This window comes from Sus scrofa, chromosome 1 (assembly GCF_000003025.6).
Source record: "Sus scrofa isolate TJ Tabasco breed Duroc chromosome 1, Sscrofa11.1, whole genome shotgun sequence".
NCBI classification, from domain to species: Eukaryota; Metazoa; Chordata; class Mammalia; order Artiodactyla; family Suidae; genus Sus; species Sus scrofa.
In genome coordinates this window covers 185,440,898-185,468,610 of record NC_010443.5, presented here as the reverse complement: position 1 = coordinate 185,468,610, position 27,713 = coordinate 185,440,898, and the positions used below count along the sequence as shown (strand labels likewise).

Genomic DNA, 27,713 nt, shown 5'->3' with positions numbered 1-27,713 from the left:
CAGCCACACTTCCCTTCCCACTGGAGGACTCCATTTGGGTGTCAGATGAAGATTAATTTTCACAAAAAAGGGAAGTATTTTAACCAACACAACCACCAAAAACACGTGTAAGCGTTTTCTGAGAAAAGTTTTCATCTGTCTCTTGGCAAAAGTTACCAAACACCTTGGCGCTTCAATGAAATCATGTAAATGAACTGAGAAGCAATGGATTCTAAAAATCATGAATGACTACTGTTCATTTCATAGGCAACTGAACATTCTCCTCAGGGGCCCTCCCTGTCAAGATGAGGGGGGCTGGGGGAGAGGAGTGACTCTAGAACACAGATTCCACAGGGAAGGGAGCACCTGGGGACAGTCAGTCAACTTTTAGAATAAAGTTTCAAAGATGCTCTTTTTTGAGTGTGCAATTAAGTGAGGAATTAAATATTAAGGACGTGTTTACATTTTTAAACACTGAAATCCAACTACACATTGAGGAGTGTCTAGGGCACTTGGAGAGGGAATTTTCTAAAGTCCTTTCAATTCACTAATTACATTAAGTTGGCGGTTTAGCTCCTGCTGAGCAGAAACTGTGGTACTGCAGGGGTACCAAGTGGCGTTCAAAGGACCATACGATTCCATTACGTCTTCACACCCTCGTCTTCACACCCTCGATGCTCCTTCACTAAAAGAACAGCTATTGACACGCTACCCTGGCCAGGGGGTGTGTGTGCACTGGCCGTCCTGTGGAACCTCAGGTGACTCGGAAAGTGGCTGTGAGACCCCAAGGGCTCTATTGCTAGCCCTGGCTGCCTGGTCAGCAAGAAGAGTCAAGAGTCAAGTTCATATTACATATTCTATGTTCTTCCTATCTCAGGCAACAGGCTGCTTCCCTATTTCGCACAGGTGAAAAGTGAAAAAAATGTGACATGCAGGTCCCTAGGTGTAACATAGGTTATAAGCTTCTCAGGAGAGGAAGACAACTCGCCACAAAACTCAAAGTTTTGTATAAAATTAGAGTTCTCCCCCCAGATACTCAATTCTGTAAAATCATCCCTGTTTTAGCAAGCTAACCAGTTTCCTAAGCAAACAGACATTTCTCACGTGTGCCCCAAGTAGCTAGGTTTTAAACTGTTGCAGGCTATATGTACCAATGCTGGTAGCTATGAGAGAGACTTCTGCTCATTTTATAGATTTCACATCCTAAAGTGAAACTGCTAACCTCAAAAAACACCGTCAATAATTTACAAAAACATAACTGAGATTTTAGTGTGACTCAAACTTGAAAGCATATTGGAGAGCAGAATGAATGTTTACACATGGATACTACGTAGCAATGATCAAACTATTATTCTATTATTCTAGCCAATGTGGGATATTTCACTCACAAATAATAATGTTGGATGAAAGAAATCAGAAATAAATACATGCCTACTATACAGATACAATGTATATAAAGTACAATAAGAGGGACAACGAGTATATGATGTTAGGTCTCCATGGTGGTCACCTGGTGCCTGTTTGGGGCTGGGGGCTCACTAACTGGGAGGAAGAGGACGGAGGTCTTTGGGTGCGGGCAATGTGGTTTCTTGATCTGGGTACTTCTTAAATAAGTACATTCATTTAAAATCCATCAACGCTATGCTTATGATTTGTATAGAGAACATCTTTTTTTTTTTTTTTTTTTTTTTGGCTTTTTTAGGTCCACGCCTATGGAAGTTCCCAGGCTAGGGGTCAAATCAGAGCTGCAGCTGCTAGCCTATAGCACAGACACAGCAACACAGGATCTGAGCCACAGATCTGCGACCTACACAACAGCTCATGGCAACACCAGATCCCCGACCTGCTGAGCGAGGCCATGGAACAAACCTGCATCCTCATGGATACTAGTCAGGTTCCTTACTGCTGTGCCACAACGGGAACTCCCAAGAACATCTTCTTAACATAAAAAATGCTAGGTAAGATCTGTTGACCAGAATTCCCATTCTTCTGCACTTTAAGGGAAACAAATTTTACAACACTAGTTCTACCTAGCTCATAAAGCACATGCATCAATGGTATTCTGAAGTCTAAAAAAATTACATTCTTGGATTTATGATGATAAGCTGCAGAGTAAAACTATAAAAGTGACTTTTTAAAATGCTGAGGTGGGGCAGAAATCACTGATATTCATATTAAAGTTTTCATAAACCAGACACCATGGAAAGCAGTCTTTTTTGTTAAATATAAATATTCATGTGAAAAGTTTAACTCTCCTTTTTGAAAAAACACAGAACTACCCCTTTGTTCACAAAGCAAGGAGTGAAACTACTGCTGGCAGTCTGCTAAACACAGGAGGAGCTAAAACAACTTAGGTCAGAAACATTTTCACATAAGAATGCCTTACCAAAATGTTCTAATTGTAAGTACATTTTGCACTGAGGAAAGACACTGATTTTCTAAGTTAGTGGATTCAATACTTCAGAAACTATTCGTTATTAAACCTTCGTTGTTGGGACCTCAAGAAAATGATAAATTGAAATTGTAACGTTTACAGAGAAACTTACCTTTGAACCATGAAGCTGCCGTTTTAATTTTTCATCTGTCGGTGCATTTTCAATAAAAGTTTTCTTTTTTAAACTGCCCATAATTAAGTATGGACACTAGGTTTCATTATATCCTGAGCCCATTTATAACTTCTTACAACAGATCATTAATACTTTCCAGAGAAACCAATCACGAATAAAATTAGCTTCCATTCATCAATCACTACCTTTGTAGGGGGCACTTGGTATGTTCCAAGAGTTTCCCTTCATGCGTCACTAACCTGGAGGCAGACTGCAATATTATTTGGAAATATTTGATGCCTTTCCCTGCAAAATGATTATGCATCCCTGACCTCTGAACTCGGCTAGGACACTGCTTTGGTCAGTGAAATGCAAGTATGACAAGTTCTAAGAGCTTTCTTAGGTCTCTTACCTCCATCCACAATTCTGAAATGCAAGTCAGGATGTACCTTCCACCTGGGTCCCTGAACTTCCACAGTGAACACAGCCTCCATGCTAATCCACGAGAGGCATGAAGTGTGAATAATCAAGATGCTGTGACACTGTAAACCCACTGAGGTTTGGGAGATGTCTGGTCCTGCGGGACAACCTGGCCTGTGCTGACTGATATAAATCTCTATTTTAGGAAAGTGGAAAGTGAGCCTCAGAAAAGTATTCTGCCCAAGAGTCTACAGCTAGTAAATGGGGGAAACTAGGAATTCAGGAAGTCAAAACTCCAAAGCCCACATGTGTCCTTCAATTCTCATCTTGTGCCAAACTTAAATGTTTCTTTTTGAAATAAAAAATACGTGATTTCTAGAATCAGAAGGAAAAAACACCAGAGATGTACCTAAGTTTTTGTACAAAACTGGCTATCTCTATGTTATTTACAATAGAAAAAACTTGGAAACTGATAGGAAAAGGGTTGTTTTAATTTACTAAATGTGCCTGAACTTTCAACTGATCTGTGCATGTGTCTATGGGTTTGCAGGGTCCCTACACATTAGTCACTGACCCATCAGAATGGCCAGCTGTCCCAGCTCATGCTCCAGCAAGGTCACACCATCTGGTCACTTATAGCACAAACTATGTGGAGCAGCGGTAATACAGACAGGAAAGATAGCCCTTCCTTCAAAGAGCTTGCTGCCCCCACAGTTCGAGAGCGCAAGCCAACAGCTCTAACACAGCGGCAGAGCCCTTATGGAGATTTACACATGTTTTCTGAACTTGAGGGGGGTTGACAGCAGGACTAAGGCTGGGGTGTCAAAGAGTTTCTAGGGGGAAATGACACCTGGGCTATGTTCTAAAGGATGGTAGGAGAGCAGGTTTGTATACGAGGCTTAACACATTTCAAGAAATGAGAACATGGGAGGCATGGAGGGGAGGGAAAACATGGCCACCCAGGGAATTAACCTTGAACATCAGGCTGAAACACAAGGAGAAGGGGGTGGTCCTGCAGGGCTCACCTGACAGCAGGATAAGGAGCAAAGCAGGATGAGCAGGAGCCCTCTACCACACTTCTTCCTGTTAACTCAAACTCTGGTGGGACAAAAGCAAAGGTTCCTGAAGCCACTCATGCACGCCATACCTGCCACCCGTGCCACAAGTATGATCAATAAAGAGCTTGTAAGTAGGCATCCGTGTGAATCTGCCAGCAGCACAAGACTTCAAAGAGGCCAAAGTATTTTTTCACAAAAGATAAGGTCAATTGTGCACTTCAATGTGAAAGGCAAAGGTATAACAAAACAGGCCTCAGCAAGTTCAGGTCAGCCCACAATACCTCCGCGACCCTTCCTCTAAGGCGAGGACTTCTATTCAGCTGCACAGAATTCATTTTGATGTACCTTTTGCTGCATGCTGCCATAACTCCCACTGCAGCTACTTCAATTCAAGTCTCCATCACTGTTCCTTCTGTACGAAAGGCTCTCCCTGTAAAGCATCTGATTGCCAACTGGATGGCTTCTCCTAACAATGCTAGTAATCCTTAAGTCGACAAAGTAACTACTATTCTACTGACAAATATCACATTCATTTATTTGATCATTACAGCAGTCCTAGTTTGGAAAGAAATGGATTTTCCAAGTCACACCCCTGATGGTGGGGGGGCGTGAATCAGAACAAAACCCATCTTGGTTCCTGCCCTTCATGGTACTTTCCACATTACAACCTGAGCCTAATGCTTGTGAGCAACACACAACACCCAGCTTAGTGACTTACTGGGCTCCTCTAAACTTCTTGAAGTCTCCTGTGTGTAAAATTAGTCGGTATGAATATAGGTCCTTCCAACTTTCATATTTCATGTTTTTATTAAGCAAAGTTATAGCAAGAGAGTCTCCTCTTCCCCCAATAAGACAGAATGGGTGTAAGTGCCTGAAGCAGAGTCATAATTCAAGTAAGTTTGAGCAAAGGCATAATTATAAGTATAAATACAAGTTTTCTCCCACACTGACATGTTAAAAGCAACTCTTTCATAAGATTATGTTTTCAGGACAACACAAATTAAATCTGATTTCTCCAACTAATACATGAATCAAGTCAATAGTATAATTATTATAGAAGAGTAATGCAGATAATCACAATAATAATTAAATCACTGCATCCTAGAGTCAAGCTTTCCTGCTCCAATATCTGGATCCAAAAGGAGGGAACCCCAAACCTCCTTCTGCGGTTCCCAATTCTTTGATGGCTCCCCACCTCTTTCTTTGTTTCCCCACAACACAAGTTTAAGAGCTGCTCCATAATTCAAGGTACTGTGTATTTCATGTCCCATGAAATAGTATATGGAAGTTTTCTCTTGTTGCTGTAAAAAATCCCAAAACTAAGCAGCTACGAACAACTACAAATTTATTATCTCACAGGTTTGTGGGTCTGTAGGACTGGCCGGTTTCTCTGCCTAAGGCTCGTAAGGCTGTACTCAAGGGGTCAGGAGGGCTGTTGAGCTCCTTTAGTTGCCTCTGGACATTCAAGTTGTTGTCAGAACTGAGTTCCGTGTGACCATAGGACCAAGGTCCCCGTCTCCCTGGGCTGCCGGCCACTGTTCCTCTCAGCTCCCAGACACTGCCCACATTCCTAGGCTCACAGGCTCCTTCCCCCATCTTCAAATCCGGAGACCGCAAGCTGAGTTCTGCTCATGCTTCAAACTCTCCTGTTCTTCCTCCTCCAACATCTTTGAGTTTTCTACCTTGCCTTCCACTTTTAGGGACCCTTGTGATTACACTACCCACCCTGATAATCCAAGATAACCTCCCTGCTCCATGACCTAAATTCCATCTGCAAAGTCCCTTCTGCTATGCAATATACGCACAGGTCCCAGAGATCACAACATGGCAGCATCTTGCGGGTGGGGGTGCAGAGATATTCAGCCAACCACATCCTATGTACAGAAAAGAAGACAAAAGTATCTCTCTTGCCAGAAAGCAATGAATAATTCTGCCCACACCACACAGCAAAGCAGAAGTTTAAACATTTCTCTGTGCCTTTTCTTCTGTTCATTGATATTTAATCTAAACGTCTGCTTTGCTGTGTGGTGTGTTAACTATAATAAAAATTTTTTTTAATGTTTATAAGAAGAGAAGGCAGCAATGACCTTGTAATTATATTCTGTACACACGGGAAAAAAAAAAAAAAATCCCATGAGTTGTTACTGCTTGAAATGATGAAACCACACATGCTAGAAGAAGGGTTAGAGAAAACAAAAATGTTAGTGCCACACTATATTAATTGCAGAAACTAAGAAAAAGGTAGTATTTTTCAACTTTATGGAATTATTCTCGGTAGCCAATGAATCACGCTTCAAACTTTAATTGTAAAAGTACTATAAAGCATCTTAAAACCTACCTAAAGACACTCACACAAATCTGAATTAAAAATGGTGCTAGGAGTTCCCGTCGTGGCGCAGTGGTTAACGAATCCGACTAGGAACCATGAGGTTGCGGGTTCGGTCCCTGCCCTTGCTCAGTGGGTTAACGATCCGGCGTTGCCGTGAGCTGTTGTGTAGGTTGCAGACGCGGCTCGGATCCCGCGTTGCTGTGGCTCTGGCGTAGGCCGGTGGCTACAGCTCCAATTCAACCCCTAGCCTGGGAACCTCCATATGCCGCGGGAGCGGCCCAAGAAATAGCAACAACAACAACAACAAAAGACAAAAGGCAAAAAAAAAAAAAAAAAAAAAAAAAAAGGTGCTAATTACGCAGTCTCAGTACAAGTCAAGCTGCCTCATTTACACACAGCAGTAAAAATTCTCAACATTTTATTTAGATGATTTGAAAGAAAATGTACTTCAACAAGAAAGCCTACTTTTGCTTACTTTGCCAACAACAGAAGCCAAAGCTAAGCCAAAAAAAAAAAAAAAGGAAAAGAAGAGAACAACTCACAAATTGCTACACGTAACACTATTTCCAGTAATAAAACTACCAAGGAGTTCCTGTCGAGCTCAGCAGAAACAAACCCAACTAGGGTCCATGAGGACGCGAGTTCAATCCCTGGCCTAGCTCAGTGGTTTAAGGATCCGGCATTGCCTTGAGCTGTGGTGTAGGTTGCAGACATGGCTCAGATCTGATGCTGCTGTGGCTGTGGCGTAAGGCCAGCAGCTACAGCTCTGATTTGACCCCTAGCCTGGGAACCTCCATGGGTGCAGCCCTAAAAAGACAAAAGACAAAAATGAATGAATGAATGAATGAATGAATAAATAAAATGATCAAAAAATTGAGGAAAAAATCAGTAAAGATACTGAGTCAATATTTACACAAGTGTATTAGATAATAATAACCAATTATTGATACTAAAACTCATGTAAAACATGAGATATTCATCTAATTATGATATATCAAAATTATTCCCATTAGGAGTGACAATATTTAACAATTCTGAAAATATCAGAATCATAATAAAAATTAAATATATAAATAAAAAATTTTCAACATTCCCATTTATTCTTCAGGGATAAATAAAACTTCAAGTTAGAGTACCAACTACTCATCAAATCATGCTAATAATTTCTAAGTCATCTGTTAATTGTTAGGAAATACTGGTATGATCCTCTGTTTGATGTATCTGTCACAGCTAAGCAATGTCTGAGATATGATTTAATATAACAAACCAAACTCTTCCAATAACATCTCCTATTTAACTGAAAGACAATGGGTGAATTGAGTCTTGGTATACAGATTTTCCCCATAACATAACACTGCTCCTGGCAAATCTTGTATTATCTTATGTTGAACTAATGTCAATTAAATTCAATTTTATCTAGTCTTAATAATATTCACTACTTCTATCACCACTATGAAGATCACTTACTGGACTGTCACATTTAATTATCTAGCTTAATTTTACGAAATTTTGTTCAATCTACGGCACTTTAAAAACATCGACTGGCCAAATTTTAAGAACTAATAAATTAAAAAGAAGTTATTAAAAGTTAATTGTATTCTTCAGATCTGTCATCAGGTAAGTGTATTTTCATGTAACTTGTTGGATAATTTAATAATTTTTCTCATGGAATATTTTACTTCATTTCAAATTTGTTTCTCTAATATTTTCTGCTTCGTTATCAGTTTCCAGTGTTTTACGATTTTATATGTTCTATCACCTATTATTTGTCAAAGAAATCCATCCATTTTAATAATTAGAAATTTTCTTCTAAAACCAAAGAAATAAAAATGGTTAGAAGAGCGTATAATAATAAAGCTAAATCTCTAAATGCTAAATCACAACTTCTATTAAAGTCAAAAATCAAGTATTTATATAATCTCCAAACTGAATTTGCATACCCAGGCTGTCCATTCAAAGGCAAATACAGATGACCCTTGAACAACAGGGCAGTTAGGAGCACCAACACTCCATGCAGCAGAAAATTTGAGTATAACTTATAGTCAGCTCTCCGTTTATTTACATGGTTCCTTTGTATCCAGAGATTCAACCAACCATGGACCATGTAACACTACAGTTTTTATTAAAAAAAAAAAAAAAAAATCATTGAATGTGTAAGTGGACCCGCACAGTTCTAAACTGCACTTCATTATTTCAAGTTCTTAAGAAATATATATCAAATAAACACCAGAGAGTTAAATTACACAGCAAATAAAAAAAGATCAGGAAAAAAATGCTTATTTGGTTTATTTTTGTGCCATGATCCAGAGATAACGAAAGTAACAGGTCAAACATCAAATTAAAATATCCAAAGTTTTTCTAGAATTTCAGACTTTTTTATTTCCTAGCATTATACTTATACCCATTTGTACAAAATTCATAAAATTTTCATGTAAATATTTCTCATTGAGACCACCTTCTTGAGTATGATAATAAAGTTTAATATATCTCAGATGTTGTTCCTTCCAACGTCATGAAATCAACAAAAACCACTACCTACCTTCAAAGTTCTGAATACTGAATTTTAAGTATATTAAACCACTTCTATGTGAAATGGCTGGAGATTTGCAAATGACTGAAATTTTACTGTCCTAATTTATGTTTTCCAAAAAGTTGTTCTGTCATCTTAATAGATATGTTCGCAACAATCAAGACCATAACTCTAACTGCCATGATACATTTGTATAAAAACTATTTTTTGAAGTCTTAATAAATACTTCAAGTGAGAAAGTCATTTTAGACCACACAATATACTGTGTTGGTAGTTCATAAATATTTTCCTTTGCTTTGGCAATACTCTTTGATAAAATGTTTTTGAAAAGTTATCTGACTTTTTTGGGGAAACTGATCTTTTTTTCCCAAGTTTTAATGAAATATGTTTGACACATAACACTGAATAACTTTAAGGTACACAATATGTTGATTTGATATGTTTATATTGCAAAATGGTAACCTCCATATCCTTACAGCTGACACTTTCATCATGTTACAAAATTACCATTTCATTTTTTACAGTGAGAAAATTGAAATCTACTCTCTTAGCAATTTTCAAGTATATAAAACAGTATAATTAACTAAAACCACCTTGCTGTACATGAGATCTCCAGAGCATATTCAAATTATAACTGGAAATTTGTACACTTTGACCAACCTCTCCTCAATTCCCCCATCCCTTGATAATAACTATCATTCTAGTCTCTGGGTTTGAGTCCGTATTTTAGATTCTATTTATAAGTGATGCACAGTATCTTTCTTTATGCGACTTATTTCACTTAGCATAATAAGGTCCTCATCCATGTTGTCACAAATGGCAAGATATCCTTCTTTCTCATGGGTGAATAAGCCTCCATTGTGTGTGTGTGTGTGTATACACACATACCAAGTCTTTATCACTTCAACTGCTGATGAATATTTAGGTTTTTCTCATACCTTGACTAATGTGAATAATGATGCAATGAACATGGGAGTGCAGATAGTTCTTTGAGATTTTGTTTTCCTTTGGATATATATATAGGAGCTGGACTGCTGGATCATATGGTAATTGTATTTTCAGTTATTTGAGAAACCTCCATACGGTTTTACGTAATAGTTCCACCAATCTGCAATCCCACCAACAGCACAAAGGGTTCCCTTTTCGCTGCATCTACCCCAACACTTGTTATTTCATGTCTTTATGATAACATCCAGTCTAACAGGCAGGAGGTGATATCACTGTGGTTTTGATTTGTGTTTCACTGATGATTAATGATGTCGAGTACTTTTTCACGTACCTGTTGCACATTTGGTTGTCTTCTTTGAAAAAAAAAATGTCTTTTAGATCCCTTTTTTTTTCCCCCCTGTCTTTTTAGGGCCACACTTGTGGCATATGGAAGTTCCCAGGCTAGAGGTTGAATCAGAACTGCAGCTGCTAGCCTATGCCACAGCCACAGCAATGCGGGATATGAGCTACATCTGTGACCTACACCACAGCTCATGGTAATGCTGGATCCTTAACCCACTGAGCAAGGCCGGCGATCAAATCCGAGTCCTCATGGACACTAGTTGAGTTTGTTACTACTGAGCCATGACAGGAACTTCCCTTTGCTTATCTTCTAATTATATTGTTTAGGTTTCCTTTTGTTCTGCTTTTGAGTTGTATGAGTTCTCTCTATATTTTAGGTATTAACCTTTTATTAAATACATGATTTGTAAATTTTTCTCCCATTCAGTAGGATGCCTCTTCACTTTGTTGATGGTTTCCTTTGCTGCACAGAAGCCTTTTAGTTTGATGTAGAGCCACTTGTTTATTTTTGGTTTCGTCTTTGCTTTTGGTGTCAAATCCAAAATATCATCACCAAGTCCAATGTCAAAAAGCTGTTTTTTCTGTTTTTTTATGGTTTCAGGTCTCATATTTAAATCTTTAATCCATTTTGAGTTGATTTTTGTGTCTGTGGTCCGGTTTCATTCTTTTGCATGTGGATGTCCAATTTTTCCGACACCATTTATTGAAGAGCCCATCTTTGCTCCATTCAGTATTCCTGACTCCTTTGACATAAATTGACAATATACATGTGGGTTTATTTCTGGGTTCTCTATTACGTTCTGCTGATCTTTGTGTCTGAAAAACCATATGATTTTGATTACTATAGCTCATTAATATAGTTTGCAATAAGACAGCATGATACTGCCAGTATCATGTTCTTTCTTACAGTTGCTTTGCCTATTTGGGGTCTTGTCTGATTCCATACAAATTTTAGAATGGCTTGTCCTATCCCTATGAAAAATGCTCTTAGAATTTTGATAGAGATTGTACTGAATTTGTAGATAGCTTAGGATAGTACTGTCATTTTAACAGTACTCATTCTTCCAATCCATGAGCACAGAGTATCTTTCCATTTATTTGTCTTTATCAATTTCTTTCATCAATGAATTTTGTTTTCCATGAACAGATCTTTCATGTCTTTGGTTAAATTTATTCCAGGGTATGTGATTCTTTTTGATGCAATTGAAAATGGGATTGTTTTCTTCACTACTCTGATGATTCATTACTGATTTTTGTATATTGATTTTTGTATCCTAAAACTTCAATGAATTTGTTTGTTAGTTTTAACAGTATTTTGGTGGAGTCTTTAAGGTTTTGTATAAGCAATTTCATGTCATTTGCAACAGAAATAGTTTTACTTCTTTCCCAATCTGGATGCTTTTTCTTTCTTTCTTTTGCCTAATTGCTCCGGCTAGGACTTATAGTACTATGTTGAATAAAAGTGGCCAGAGTGGGCATCCTTGTCTTGGTTCTGATCTTAGGCAAAAAGCTTTTGGTTTTTCAGTGTTGATTATGATGTCAGCTGTGGATTTATCTTATATGGCCTTTATTACATTGAAGTAAATTTCATCTGTGTTCAGTTTGAGGTTTCTTTTTTTCTAATAACAAAGAGATGTCAAATCAAGCGGGTTTTGTCAAATGTCTCTTTTGCACTTATGGAGATGAACACATGGTTTTATCCTCCATATTATTAATGTGTACCATATCAAGAGAGAATAAGTCTCTCTTGATATGGTATATTATCTTTTTAATGTACTGTAAAATTTGGTTTATTAAAATTCTGTTGAGGATTTTTGCTTCTATGCTCATCAGGAATATTAGTATGCATTTTTATTTTCTTGTGGGGTCCTGTCTGGTTTTGGTATTAGGGTAATGCTGGCTTTATAAAATGAGTTTGAAAGGATTCCCTCCACTTCAATTTTTTTGGAAGAATTTAAGAGGGACTGGTAGAATTCACCAGAAGTCATCTGGTCCTGAGCTTTCATTTTTGGGGAGGTTTTGATTACTGATTCAATCTCTTACTAATAATTGGTCTGTTCCGATTTTCTATTTTGCCATGATTCAGTCTTGGTAGGTTACATGCTTTTAGGAACTTATTTCTTCTGGGTTGACTAATTTGCTGCCATATAATTGTTCACAGCAGTCTCTTATGATTCTTTTACTTCTGTGGTATCAGCTGTGACATCTCTTTCATTTCTAACTTTCTCTTCTCTTTTTTCCTTGAGTCTAGTTAAAGATTTGTCTATTTTGTTTCTATTTCAAAAAAACACAGCTCTTAGTTTCATTAATCTTTTCTATTGTCTTTTTATCTCTATTTCATTCATTTCTGCTCCGATCACTATTATTTCCTTTCTTCTACTAACTTTGGGCTTGATTCGTTCTTTTCTAGTTCCTCGAGGTATAAAGTTAGGTTGTTTACGTTTCTATTTTTTGTTAACGTAATCAAATTTGGAGTTCCTGCTGTGGAGCAGTGGGTTATGAATCTCACTGCAGTGGCTTGGGTTGCAGTGGAGGCATGGGTTAGATCCCCAGCCCAGTACAGTGAGTTAAGGCACGTGGCACTGCTGCAGCTGTGGCTTAGTTTCAATCGATGGCCTGGGAACTCCCATATACTGTGGGTGCAGCCATTAAAAAAAAAAAAAAAAAAGTTGTTTTTCATTCTAAAAATACAAATGATTTGTCTTAGGTTTGTATTCCTGTACGGTGTCAAGAGATATCCTGGACTTTGACTTACTGCTATTTTTTATCTTCTCTGACAGATTCATGTTTATGATACGGAAAAGTATAAAACTGCTGCCTCTTCCTTCATAATAAAATAATATATTCTGAACTTATAAATATCAAAACACCAGACCATACTAACGCAAGAATTATAGTGCAATAACAAGGAAAGAAACCACAATAAAAACTTTTTTTTTTTTTTTTTTTGCTATTTTAAGGCTGCACCCAGGGCATATGGAGGTTCCCAGGCTAGGGGTCAAAATGGAGCTGTGCCTACGCCACAGCCTCAGCAACGAGGGATCTGAGCTGCATCTGTGACCTACACCACAGCTCATGACAACACCGGAATCCACTGAGCAAGGCCAGGGATCAAACCTGCATCTTCATGGATCCTAGTCGGGTTTGTTTCTGCTGTGCCACAAAGGGAACTCCCCAAATAAAAACTATTTAAAACTCAACTATTTAAAAGCCATAGCAGAAACTCTGAGGCTAATGATAATCAGATGAATCTCTTTAAGCAGAGAAGGCTCCAGCTTCACAATGAATTTGCACAGTAGAGATATATTACCCATTGCCATGAAGACCTGGGGTGGACAGACAGTGAGTGATACAAAAACAGACCTCACTAAAGCCTAGGAAATTAGCTTGAAGTAATGAGTTCACACTGAAATTTATATGATTACTTCCACCACTTCTCACAGTTATGACCATATTATTCATTGACCGACAAGGAAGAGTTTTAATAACTTATCCTCCAGTAGAGCCATTGCAGTGCAAAGAGCTGAAGAGAAGTCCTGGTTGAAACAATCCCATTAAAACGGTCCTAATTTTTCTCTCAACTATCATTCCAAGACCACTGATATTTTCCATTCTGAAATCATGCCAAATGGAACAAAGTGACAGTTAAGTTATTTTTTAAATGTAAAAATACCCCAAAAAGGAGATTTCGATAAAGCACCATCTAAGAGGGAAAGCCATGTTGAAGAGTTTTCCACTGCAATGCTGCTGAATTTAAACCATGTAACCAGCAACGTATTTACCTATCAGGCACCATCCCCATCCCCGCCATCAGACTATTTACAGGTTAAGTGAGAGCAAAATCATTATTCCCTCCATCATTCAAAAGTAAATAAAGGAGCAGAAATCTCCTTAAGTTCTCAGTCATATTATGCCACCCTGCTTCACACCCTTCACCGTTTCCCCCTGGAAAACAATCCAAATTCTCCAACTGGGACCACAAGAGGCCAGACCTCTCTGCTGGCCTGGCTAACTCCTCCTTACCCTCCAGCTTGCAGCTCACAGTCCTCACAGTCCTCAGAGGTCCCTTCTCCGTCCACCCAGACTAAACTCCTCCTCTTCTCACAGCACCTTACTCTCTTTCTGCACCATGCTTTTCAAAACATGCAATAAGAATGCACCTGCATGACTCCTCATTATTTTATTCACAGAGGATTAGCTCCATGCGTACATGTTTTGGCCCCTCATAGTACATCCCATACTTAGCATGATACCTGGCCACAGAAAAGAGCTAAATAAATATTTATTGAGTATGAATGTGTGAATAAATTACTAAATGCTCTATGTCCATGAACCAGAACTGCTAAAAGTAAAACAACACTTCCGGGATTATTTTTCTTAAAACACATTATGTAACAGGAGAAATATCTTTGAGTGCTACTATTCCAAGAGGAAATATGTACACAAATGAAGATGACACAAATAGCAATGACACAACAGTGGCACGTACTTGCCACCCACACCTGACTTAGCTTGGACACTGGGAGGCGTGCAAGACTAAGTGGTCCCATTTCCCAGCTGTCACCATCATCAGCAAAGGGGTACTGACTGCCTGGTCTGCCCCCAGACTGTGGGGCAGAGGGAAAGACTGGGGCAGAGGGAAAGACTGAGGCAGAGGGAAGAAACAGCATAATCCAAAGGCCCACCACTCAAATCCTAACCATGTTAACCACCCTGAACCCTTCTAGGGCTCACTTGTCCAACTCCAATCAAAGACAATTCTCTCATTATCAATACTGCAGAACCAGAAATTTCACAGCAAGGCCCTGCAATTCAGGGTCTAACAGCTTTTACTGGCATTTGGATGGGAAATCAGGCGAGTGAGAAATAAGGTAACAACACTCCAGCAGGGCCTGGGAATGGGCCAAAAGCCAGGGATGCACGAAAAAGGGTGAGAAAGGAAACCTGGGGTGGCGTTAACATATAACTGGAAAAGCCAAGTGGGCCAACAACCATGGTGTATAAGGACAGGCTAAAAGGATGGATGCATTGATGAAATCAGATAAGGAAAGCATATGTATAGAATGAACAGGCAGAATGAACTAGAAGTTCTGGTTATTTACAAGTGACAATGTGCTATAAGGTCCACTCTGTCGGTGGAAAAAATGGAAGAGAAGTGAGTCTGAAATTGAAAGTTAAAGTGCCATGCACCTCGGATGCTAATATATAGTTGAAAGGGGCCTGGGGAGTGACAGAGGCTAGGCTAGGTTCTGAGTCACTGAAGTGGCTCCAACACAGAAGAGTGCACTGGAGGGCCAGAAAGTCAGGGGTAGGGAGAAAAGGTATAGCTTAAGTGAATAATGCAGGGTTACAAAAGAAGAGATGGAAATGGAAACAAAATGAAATCATTTCTAGTTCCATGAGCTGAAAAAAAAAAAGTCTACTGGTGCAAAACCAGGATTCAGTTATGGTGAGGATGAGGAAGGGCATTTGAAGGAAAGGTTAAATACATAAGAGACTTGGTCTAGGGGGACAACAGGCCAGGTGGCAGCAGCAGCAGCAGCAGCAGAGAGACCGGGGTGGGAGTTTGAGAGGGAACAGAAATGAGGGATCTGTGACTGAGGTGCTGCATCAGGAAGGATGACATGTTATGTACAAGGTCCTCGACACACAGGTACCAAGATGAATAAGGAAAAGGCAACATGGGGTGGCCGGTCAGCTCACCTTAAATCTTTATCTACGCATCTCCCTTGGTCCTGCTTAAATGACCCTGCGTAAACCTATCAGGTTCTCTCCTGAAAATTTAAAACATTTAAAAGCAACAGAAGGTAGCTGGAGTCAAGGCACTTTATGACACCCTTAAAGAGTACCTATGTTAACTCCTGTTGCTACTGTGGTTTTCTTTCCACAGAGCCTGGTTACTCATTCTAAGCGTCCTGGCTACCTTTTTTTTTTGGGGGGGGGGGTCTTTTTAGGGCCTGTAACACATGGCAGTTCCCAGGCTACAGCTGTTGCCCTACACCACAGCCACAGCCACACTGGATCCTTAACCCACTGAGTGAGGCCAGGGATCAAACCCACATCCTCACCGATACTAGTTGGGTTCGTTACCAATGAGCCACAAGGAGAACGCCCACACTTTTAATAATGTCCCCATGTTTTCTCTCTTTTTTTTTTTTTGTTTTTTTTTAGCCAGAATCATTTCTGTCACTTACAACTAGAGTACCTTACCTGATTCAGCAGGGCCCTGCCCATAGCTACCTCATTCATTTTATAAATGAAGAAACCGAGGCCCTGACGATCTATTTTCCTCAGGTTGTAAAACCAAAACCCAACTTTCTCTACTATTAGTATTGTCAGCAATATTGCTCAACACAGATTTTGACAGACAGCTTCCAAAAAACTTAAAATCTAAATAACCTCAGGTAAAATCTAGGTATAAAGGTAAAATATAAAAAGCTAAAACTGGAACAGACGGAGGTGGGTAAATGAGTACAAAGTGCCATCAATGGTCTTCCAACAGAAGCTACTGGAAGATATATTTCATGGTCTATCTTAACATGAAGCCTGAGTATTCAAAGATTTCCATAATGTATTTTAAAATAGCTGAAGCCACTGCGTGAATATAAACTCTGAGATTTAAAAAAAAAAAAAAAAAAAAAAAGTAAACGTAATAATGTACAGAGCCAGAGGAAGGAAAGATAAACATCAACATACAGACAAAATTATAAGGACCACCTCTACATTAGAATATTCTTGGCACTCACCACATGCTTAAAAACATTAGTCTTAGGATCCTTCTTCACCAAGTATTTTTGGACTCTAAAATGTTTCTCATACTTCTCTGACCTTCCAAGATTCTGCTGCTATTTCACTTCCTCCTTTTCTCAGAACCTTTGTAAGACTGATTTCCTTTGTTTTCCCTACAAGTGTCCTTCCCATCCTAAAACTTTTACTTTATTTCCCTTTTTCCAGCCAAAAACTTGGTTGCTATATATTTCTCTTTCCTGTTCCCTTGGTGTTTGACATTTTCTGATTTAACCATTCCCGCACTAATACAGGATGATCTTACTTGGCACATTCTAGCAAACTTTTTCCATGGCGCTCCTGCAGAAATGACAACAGGAGCTTTTAAAATAAAACCATTCACAAGGATGATCTGCTTCTAAGACGAAGTATAAATACCACATGCGCTTCATGAGGCTTTTATTCTCCTTGAGCCATTGTTTTTCAGTAAAAATAGGAATCAAGTCTCTTACTTATTCCAGATGATCCAAACCCATTATGACAAACAAACACATACAGCCAACACCCCAAATGAAATAATTCAGGGAAATATAATTATTTTATAGAAAAGGAAACATTATGAATTAACTGATTTAATTAAAGGAAAAACTATCATAAATCTAATAGATAGAATATATCAACCAGAATGGAAATGCAGGTTTCCCCTCCACTTACATATCAGAAAACAAATGAAATCATCATAAAGAAATTAACATTTTATATACTTCAAACTTACAACAGGAAACATGAATAATAGACTTCCTACAGCACTGAGATCTGTTTACTTACAATTTTTCTACTAATTACACAAATTCAATTGCATGTCCAAGTAGTTTATGTGAAAACACCTACTATTCAATTAACGGAAGGAAAACAGCCAAGATTTAAAACAAAACTCTCTTCAAGTTAAAGAACATCATTTTTCTCTCAACCACAACTATTCTCAATTAATACATACTAATTCCACTACATCCTAAAGCAGTGATTCATTATGGGGCGACCTAGGGAAGGATGTGCCCCCCCACCCACCTCCCAGAGGACATGAGGCAAGGTCTGGTGACACTTTTGGTTGTCCCAGTGGTGGGGGAGGTTAGGGGTGAGGGGTAGGGTCTGATGTGTTACTGGCATCTAGCAAGTAGAGGCCAAGGAGGCTGCCAAACATACAAAGCGCAGGACAGCCTCCAACGAGCAAGATTATCCAGCTCAAAAGACTGAGAAACTTCCCCATCGAGAAATGAGACTCAAAGGAAAAAGCAGCTGATGCAGAGTAACCATGAGTCACCGTCAGTCTGCCCCACTCCAAGGAGCCCCTACCTTGGATGCCTGCGGTGTGGAAATCACATGAACTGTGCTGGGTTTGACTCCATTGGCCTTCGGCCGCTTGTAGAGCGCAAACCTGCTTTTCCTCCGGCCTCTGTCTCCATTAGGTAAAGCACCATTGTACCTATAAACAGAGATGAAGGGTTTATTTATCTGTAAGGCATTAAGAATAAAAGCTCAGGAGTTCCCGTCGTGGCACAGTGGTTAACGAATCTGACTAGGAACCATGAGGTTGCGGGTTCGGTCCCTGCTCTTGCTCAGTGGGTTAACGATCCAGCGTTGCCGTGAGCTGTGGTGTAGGTTGCAGACGCGGCTCGGATTCCACGTTGCTGTGGCTCTGGCATAGGCCGGTGGCTATGGCTCCTATTCGACCACTAGCCTGGGAACCTCCATATGCCACAGGAGCGGCCAAAGAAATAGCAAAAAGACCAAAAAAAAAAAAAAAAAAAAAAGAATAAAAGTTCAGTGGGATAAGGGAAAAGATAGGAAAACTCATAAAGAATTGCCCATTAAACACCCCACAAAAGGAAAAGGCTGCAAAACAGACTTACAGACTTCAGCTGTAATGAAATTCAAATCACTTCCAGAAACTTAATTTAAGAGTGATGTACAAAGTAATTATGGGTTTCTTACTCTACAAAGTCAGACTCTTCAAATCTTTTCGGAAAGAGTCAGAGTATAAATAAGCAAATGAGAATTCTGCAGAGGCCGTATTAGTGCTGGCTCAATTCAGCAAGCGGCGTTCTAATGGACCCCAGAGAAACACTCAAGAAATATTTTTAAATGAACTAGTTAGAAAATAGCATACTAATTAAACCTCATCTCTCACGCTCAAATCATGTTAATGGCTATAAGATCTTTATTTGTAAGAAGACCAAATTTAGTTACTAGCATTCCTAAAAGTTCCCAATTCTCCACTTTCATTCCCATTTCTATTTGAACCCTTACTGTCAGGTTAGCAAAAAGTAGCCTGCAAAAATTAAACATAAAACATGACTCTACAAGAAGGCTGCACATTAAAAGGCCCAAAAGTAAAAAGATGAGCTGTAGTCCACACACTATCAAATATCTTTAAAAGTCACCTGGGAAATGTTATTGTCCTTAAACAGACTTCCTGAATTAATGCCTTAAGCTAATACCAGTGTCCAAAAGAAATGCAGGATTGCAGGAGTATGTCCATTTCCACCTGCATTTTCTGACTCTGGATGACAGGTCCCTGTATGTTCTAACCGCTGTCTCGTGTTGTCACATTGCCATGACTATTCTCTAAATCCCTTCTGGCAGAAGTTCTTTCCAAGAAGAGAAACAAAAGAGAGAAAGGAATTGTTTCACATTTACACAGGTAGACATAACCACTCCAAGGCTCCCTCCGGACACCAAAGCCAGGAATAGCACCTCCAGTGGCTTCAACCTCTCCACAAAGTCTTGCCTTTTTGTTCCATCACACCAGACAGCATGGTGGCAAAGGGGATGCGAGGCCCACTGAGCACAGCAAAAGTCGGAATAGGGGGGTTGTGGTGTTTGGTGTAGACGTCAGTAGCCACAGTATGCCTGTGGATTTAAATTATCACCAGAAGTCACTCCTGCTGTGTTTTTAATCTGTTTCCACTTCCATCACAAAGGAACAGCAGCTACATAGAAATGTCTCTGGAATACAGACATTTCAAGTCTTCTTCCTCTCCTTTTTCTGAGGCAGGATCAGAAGAATGTACATTATTGTCTTAAATAATGTTTGTGATCGCTACGATAATGAACATATCCCTGAGAAAACAACCATTAGAAACCCACTAGAATCCATTAGAACCTAGTAAGAGAGTGGCAGAGGCTTTTAAAGAGATCTATCTGCTCACGAGGACATTCCGTCTTGGGAATCTAGCCCTGAACTCCCTAAGGCATGCCCTGGCAGCATGTTTGAACGAAAAGGCCAGGCCACCACCCTCCACACCGCCCCAGAGCTGAATGGCTGGAGGTGGACATCCGGCCCAAGCTGGCCAATGACATTCTCATCCAGGAAAATGCAGAGCTGGGACTGCGAGCCAACTGGCCAGTCACTGTGGATGGCCAGAGCTGGAAACAGTAAGCGCAGGAGCTGTGGGCACGTCACAATCTGTCACATGATGAAGCAGCAGCGAAGTGAGAAGCAAGGCAGATGAACAGGGACAAAAGCAATAAAAAGACATGGAAATAGCATCTTTCAGGGCTTCTCCTGGCCCAGACGTACTCTGACCCTTATTCATGAAATTCTTTCTCGTTTTAGCTAACTCAGGTTGGTTTCTGCCACTGGCAACCCCAAAGCCATATCCAATATAAAGGTGAAAACAGAAAAAGCAGAAATGTCAACCATAACATATGCAGACATGTTTAAATTGCCTGAGCAGAGATGCGCAGATACTGCAGGTTAAGCAAATAATGTGCCAGCCTACTGACTATGCCTAATTAATACATCTACATTGTGGCCAGTGAAAAATCCTATCGGAAATAATTGAGGTAAGAGGGGGAGAAACAGCAGCATGAGGAGATAAGTTTCTAATCAGGTTATTCATTCAATATTTATGATGCCAAGTATAAAGCTACAATGATGGATGTCAGCCACCCTGTATTCAGAGTTCTCCACTTAAAAGCAGAGAAAGGCACAAGCACAAGCATAATAAAACAATGATTCAACAAGATGCACCAGCCACACAAAGCATGTGAGGAGAAGCATTAGGGAAGACCTTTGTGGAGGAGACGCTGTGTGAACTGTGCTGAAATCTGAACAAGACTAAATGAGGGGTGGAGGGCAGTTGTAGGTACAGAGGCAAGGAGGAGTGGAGTGGTTCAGAACTTCCAGGACAAAGGGCTCAAGAGGAGGGATGTGGCTGGCCAGGGGCATGGTCTTTCACCCTAAGAGGAACAGGAGTTGGGATGATTTAAGCAAAGCCATGATTGCAACTAAAGTCATCGCTAGGGCAGCACATGCAAGATGCAAAACCACATGAGGGTCAGGACAACAGATGGGACACTAGCTAACCAGAGGAGGAATGCAGTGACTTGAATGGTGGCCCCCAAAAGATGTCTCCATGCCCCAGAATGTGTGAATGTGATCTTATGTGGGAAAAGGGTCTCCACAGATATAGTTAAGAATCTGGAGATGAGAAGATCTTGGATTGCCGGAGGGCCCTACATCCAATGACAAGTGACACATGGGGAGAGAGGAGATGACATGGGAAGATGGAGGCAGAGATGGGAGTCAGACAATCCAGGCCAAGGAATGCAGGAGCCACCAGAATCGCAAAGAGCCCAGGAGGAACCCTTCCCCCGGGTCTTCAGGGGCATCACAGCCTCACTGACACCTTGACTTGAAGACTTGAGGCCTCCAGACCCGTGAGAGAGAAAGTCTGCTGTTTAAGCCACCAAGCCTGCGGTCACTTGTTACAACTGCTATGGGAACCTGTAATAGCCGTGGCCAAACGGTGGAAATGAGCTGGAATATTAGACAATTTGAGAGAGCTGTTTTCAGTGCTAGATGAACATGAGAATTACCAGGGAAGCTTCATAAAAATATGCACACCTAAGTCTCAAGAGATGCTGATTCAGTAGTTCTGGGACAGAACTTTTAAAAGTTCCATGGGTACTGCTCACTTGCAGCCAGAGTTGAGAACCTTAATTTTAAAGGCAAAAATCAATAGTACTTGGTGACCCATTTGGCTGCACGAAGGGAGGGACGGAGGAAGGGAATGTCACATGCCTTCTGGCCCAGGCCAAGATGATGGTATTATTAGAAATAGGAGTGATAGGGACATTCAGGGGAAAATGAGTGTGAAGCAAGGGAGGTTATAAACTTGAGTGCCTTCACCGTCCAGGTGTGGAAGTGAAAATCATGAGAGTAGATGAGATTATTCAAGATGTACAGAATAAACAACGTAAGGACAGACCCTGGGAAAAACAACCATCTAAAGAAATGAACCCTTCTTAGTCATGGGCAGAAGGACCAGGAACAGGAGACAGCTGAATCACCAAAGACAGGAGAAGAGAGACTTTCAACAGTGTTTCATCAGCGGAGAGGCCAGTCAGTAGAAATACACAAGTATGACTTGGAAAAGAACAGGTTGTTGGTGACCTCACCCATCTTCGAAGCAAACAAGCAACATAAAAACCAGCAAAGCCCTCCAACGATGAGCCCCTCTCTTCTGATCCTCCCCTCTTTCCCATCTTCGCACAGCCAAGAACCTTGACAGAGGGTCACTTTGTCACACCCACTGTCCCCCTTCTAGCCACTGCTGACTCTTCAGCCCACAATCATTTGACCTTTGCTTCCAAGTCTAAAAGGACATGTGGCCACATCATCTAACCACCGCCCCATCCTTCCTCCCCACCCTAGTCTCTCAGTGGGTCTCCTATCAAGGAGCACAGTGTAGTCAATTAACCCTGGCCACAAATTCCCATCACTTCTCCCAGGAGGGTGAGCAGAACCTCCTCTCCCCACACCTGGGCTGCCCTGAGTGACTGGCTTGCCAAGAGGATGGGAAGGAAGTGAGGTGATGAAACCTCCAAAGCCAGGTCTGAAAAAGCCTTGCAGCTTATGCCCAAGTCTCTTGCGAGCCCTGAGCTGCCCAAAGAAACATGGGACCCCAGGTGGGATTCCTCCGCAGGCGGCTGGGGAGGCCACATGGAGGGGCTCCAGCCAGAGGTCCCAGCTGAGCCCAGCCTTCCAACCCCCTGCCCAGGCACCAGGTGTGTGACCGAAGCCATTGTGGACTCTCCAGACCAGTCCATCTGCCTGCCGACTACCACCGAGTGACATGGGACAGAAGAATTGCCTGGTTGAGCACTGCCCATAATATCCCTGGCCATGGAATGGTTCAATAAGTAAGATGGTGATCGTTCTATGCTGCTAAGTTAGGCATAAATGGTCACATGGAACAGACACCCCGGGCAAACCCCAGCCCTTCAGCCATGGCCTCCCTCCCATGCTTCACAGCCTGTCCTTTGACCCCTGATCTAACTCAAGGCAAGTACTGTCACCTCCTCCTGAATACTGTTGCCACATCTTCCCCTGGCCCTTCTCGCCTCCCCATCTGGTCCTTTGTCCCTCTGAGGAACGGGAAGTCTGCCTCCAGCACCTGGCTTAGAGGCTGGATACAGAGCAGGCACTGACACCCCCCTAGCCGACCATGTGACAGAGGGGTCTTGTATAACAGAGTAGAGCCCAGACATAAAGATGAGATTCTGCTCACAGAGATGAAGAAGCTGACTACTCTATGAAAGGTCAGAATGTTCTCTGGCTTGGCAAACTTCTCGGCCAGTAAGTTTGTGGAAATAAGATTTCCCAGTGCTGCTGGCACATCTGTTTCAGCTGCCAACAGCAGTATTTTGATTCAAACCCACAAGTTGCTTTTCGAGCTCCACATTTAAAAAAAAAAAAAAAAAATCTGGAGACTTAAAAAAATCCACTTATTTAGTAAACGTGTGATGAAAATATGGCTCTTTCTATATGCAGGGCAACTAGCTGGTCTTAATAATAAAGGTATTTGGAAGTGCAAAGGACAATGAAAAATCTTTGTAGCAAGCCTTACCAAGTAATATAGGGTTTTTTTTTTGGTTTAAAATTCAGAGTTCATGATTTAATGTTTTTAAGTAGCATCTGCTATACACTTAACTATGTGCCAAGGAACCTTGTGAGGGAGGCTCCTAGGGGACAGCTGAGAGGCTTGAATGACCAGAACACACAAACCACATGGCTGGGAAGGAGGAGGAGACAGGACCCAAATCCAGACCAGCCTTTTTTTTTTTTTTCTTGGCTGTCCTATGGCATATGGAGCTCCCAGATCAGATCCGAGCCATAGTTGTCACCTAAGCTGCAGCTGTGGTGATGCTGATCCTTAACCCACTGTGCCGGGCCAGGGACTCAATCTGCATCCTGGTGCTGCAGAGACACCACTGATCCTGTTGCACCAGTGTGGGAACACCCACATCCGCTTTTGTCTAACTCCAAATTTCATACTCTTTCCAGTAGGCAACAGTGACAATTTTTAAATTCAAGGCATTTCTTGGCAAACTACACATATACACTTTTGAGATGTCTGATGTCTGCCACCTAAAAATGTCTTTGTCAAAAAGAATTTTCTATAGGAAAGAACAGCAGGAGATGGTGTGCCAGGGGCTGCCAGTCACACGTGGGAGGCATCACATGTGATCGTAACTAGCCTGAACGCAGGGAGCATCATCCGTGTGGATGGAAATGAGATGTGGGCTATAGGAGCGGAGGTGTCGTCATCATCAGCCACACTCCAGAGCCTTCCTGTTACGGGCTGAAGGCTCTGCCCTCCCTCGAAAGCAACATCTCTGTCACTCGCACAGATAAATCACAAGCAACTGCTGTAACCAAGGCAGGCTGTACACGGCAGATGCACAGGGCAGTGACACTAGAGACAAGAGAGGGCAGAGCACAGAGTCTGATAAGCCCTGCTTCTCCGCCCCTGGCTCAAGGCTGTGTACATCCGTTCATCATGATAGTGAACGCCTAACACACTGTCGCAATGCATGTAAGATCACATGAACTAGCAAGTGCGTGACACCGGCTTTCCACCATTACAGTCCCAGCTCCCTTTTTAAACTATCATGTGCATCTGGACTCGCACTGCCCGAGTGAACTCTATACCTTAAGCCCAGGGACACAAAAATACATAGGTCCCTGTGCCTAACAAACGCTGTGTATTGTAGGGTCTCATACAAGAATAGTAGACTTTCGTTTCCAGCCCCAGAACTAACTACGGCAGCACTCTGACAGTCTGTCCCCTCTGGGAATAACCTGCTGGAGCTTTTTCAACATCATTTCATTCAGAATATCTTCCCAGGCTTGGTATTAAAATGAAAATTCTTAATGCCCCACTTCTGGTTGGAAACGGTCACTGCCCCTAGTAGCTACTGAAGATCTACTGAATACGGAAATATATTTATATATAAAATACACATTGCGGCTCAGCAGGTTAAGGACCCAACATTGTCTTTGTGAGGATGCAGGTCCAATCCCTGGCCTCAGTCAGTGGGTTAAGGATCTGGTGGTGTTGTGGCTGTGGCATAGGCTGGCAGCTGCAGCTCCAACTTGATCCCTAGCCCAGCGAACTTCCCCATGCCATGGATGTGACCATAAGAAGAAAAAATACACAAAATACATATATATAGTCATTCAAGAATGCGTCAAGCAAAGTACATGGGGTGAGCCAGGCCCACGGCTGTGTGGTGAGGGGCTCGGGAGATAAAAAGACATTTTGTCTCATATAGACTTAGGGGAAGAAGACAGACAGGTAACAGACAGCTATAGGACAATATTGACAAATGCTAACTAAAGTGGGCTAGAAAGCACAATGGAAAAAATTAGACTGACTTTTGCATCAGGACATGGTACAAGCCTTGGCACATCTTATACGTGTAATTCAAGAGTGATGGGACTTGAACCTATTAAAGTCTTCTACACAAACCCTGTGGGATACCACCAGTCAGTCCTCCATGTGTCTTACTCCATTTGGGCTGGATGCTCTTAGAGAAGTTTCCTATTCTTTTGTGGAGCCAACCTGCACCTCAGATTGGGACCTTAAAACTGAGCCGGGGCTCAAAGAAACAGTCACCACATTAGTATGAGTAATGACAGAGTTGCAAGGGATCAGGAGAGGAATTCTAGCTACAACTCTTTGCCAAGCTGGTGCTGTGAACTTACCCAAGATGGAACTGTTTCCTCAGCTACAAAGACAGCAACACACAATTACAATTTCAATTTTAAAAAGAGATTCCCAAACCTCCTGCAAACATGTCGATTCAATATGGACAGAGGAGGTATCTCACCCAACTAAAATACCAGGACTCAGTATAAAAAGGGTAAAGCTTATAGCTATTATTTTCATGACTGTTTCTGTTGCTACAGTTCCAAAGACCCTTCAAATCTTTAAGGCAGTGGAAGTGTGGCAGTTATACTTATAGGTTGCCTTTCCTTATCCTGAGGTCTTCTAGCTTCCCCATGTCAAAATATTTCCCAAGGTCACATTTTAAAATATTCTTTATATCAGGAACACAATAATGCCCCCAGACTCAGTAGATTTTAAGCCATTCTTCCAGGACTGATGTGCACCCCCACACACTCCCACCCCCACCCAGCCAGCCCCCTTGCAGCAAAAGGCATATAGCATGCAGGCAAGTTGGAGACCTCATCTTGGCTCTGCGTCCAATATCATATTCACACAAGTCCCTGAAATTCTCAGAACCTCACTTTCCCTCCCCATAAAGGAGGAAGAAGGCCTAACCTTCACAGCCTAGATTCTGGAAGAGTGCTGTGAGGAGAGGGGAGGGCAAAGCTAGCTATCTGGCACAGCAGCGGCCTGGAGCCCAGTGTCATCAGCACCACACCCACGCAGAGCCTGTGGTCACTCTGCTCTCTCCCTGCATTCATGCAGCCCTTATGACTCTGGGAAGCCATACTCCCCTACTTGCTCCTTTCTTCAACCAGACCAGCGGGCAAAGCGAATCCAGTGCCCCTGAGACACAGAGGAACTGCTTATGAAAAGAATAACATTATCTAATACTTAGCCATTTGCTTCTTTGAAATGTTTTTCCTCCCTTTTTCATTTCAAATCGGTACTGTCACTAAGTCACACAGGATAAAGTTTTGTACTGAATTGAATCTTTGATTTCTGAGCATTGCTGGAGGGGCAACGGCAGAGCCTTTTCCACCAAATACCTGAAGGTAGGCAAAGCATCAGAAACAGGAAAGGCTATTTATATCACTCTTAAAACATTAACGACTAGGTCTTTTATTCTGCCATTGGCTCCAACAGTCCAAAACAGCTTCGATTAAATATGTAGTAATATAACATCAGTGATTTATGTCAAAGAATCTATTTTTTTACCCTGTGGGTGAAAGTTACTTTTTAAATACTACCCTGAAGTAATTTCTGATTCCTAAAAGAGAAAATATTGCACAAAGGGGAAAAAAAGTATAGCAAGAAATGAATTTGATATAGAACAAGATTTGTACAATTCAAGAACCAGGTAAAGACTTAATATTTTATCTTTTTCCTGAATTAGTACCATCTCTTTTGGGGGGAGGAGCAGGATCTGAGTCACAGCTCTGCCATTAGCAGCTATGTGATTTTTTAAACCATTTTTTTAAACTGACATATAGTTAATTTACAATGCTGTGTTAGTTTCAAGTGTACAGCAAAGTGATTCATATATATATATAATTTTTCACATTCTTCTCCATTATAGGTTATCACTAGATATTGACTATAGTTCCCCATACTATAGGTCCTTGTTATTTATATTTTATACATCGTAGTATTTATCTGTTAGTCCCAAACTCCTAATTTCCTACTTCTCCCACCCCCTTTCCCCTTTGATAACCATAAAGTTTTTTTCTGTCTGTGAGTCTGTTTCTGTTTCATAAATAAATTTATTTGCATCACTTTTTTCAGATACTACATATAAGTGATATATGGTATTTG

General features: G+C 41.1%; 1 protein-coding gene across 1 annotated transcript in view; it reads right to left on the bottom strand.

The window, feature by feature from the left end:
• Positions 1 to 27,713, bottom strand: part of PELI2 (pellino E3 ubiquitin protein ligase family member 2) — a 206,354-nt gene that overhangs the window by 135,550 nt on the left and 43,091 nt on the right. Inside the window, 1 exon segment of the mRNA XM_013993445.2 lies at positions 18,232 to 18,361. Within this exon segment, the coding sequence (XP_013848899.2) occupies positions 18,232 to 18,361 (130 nt within the window).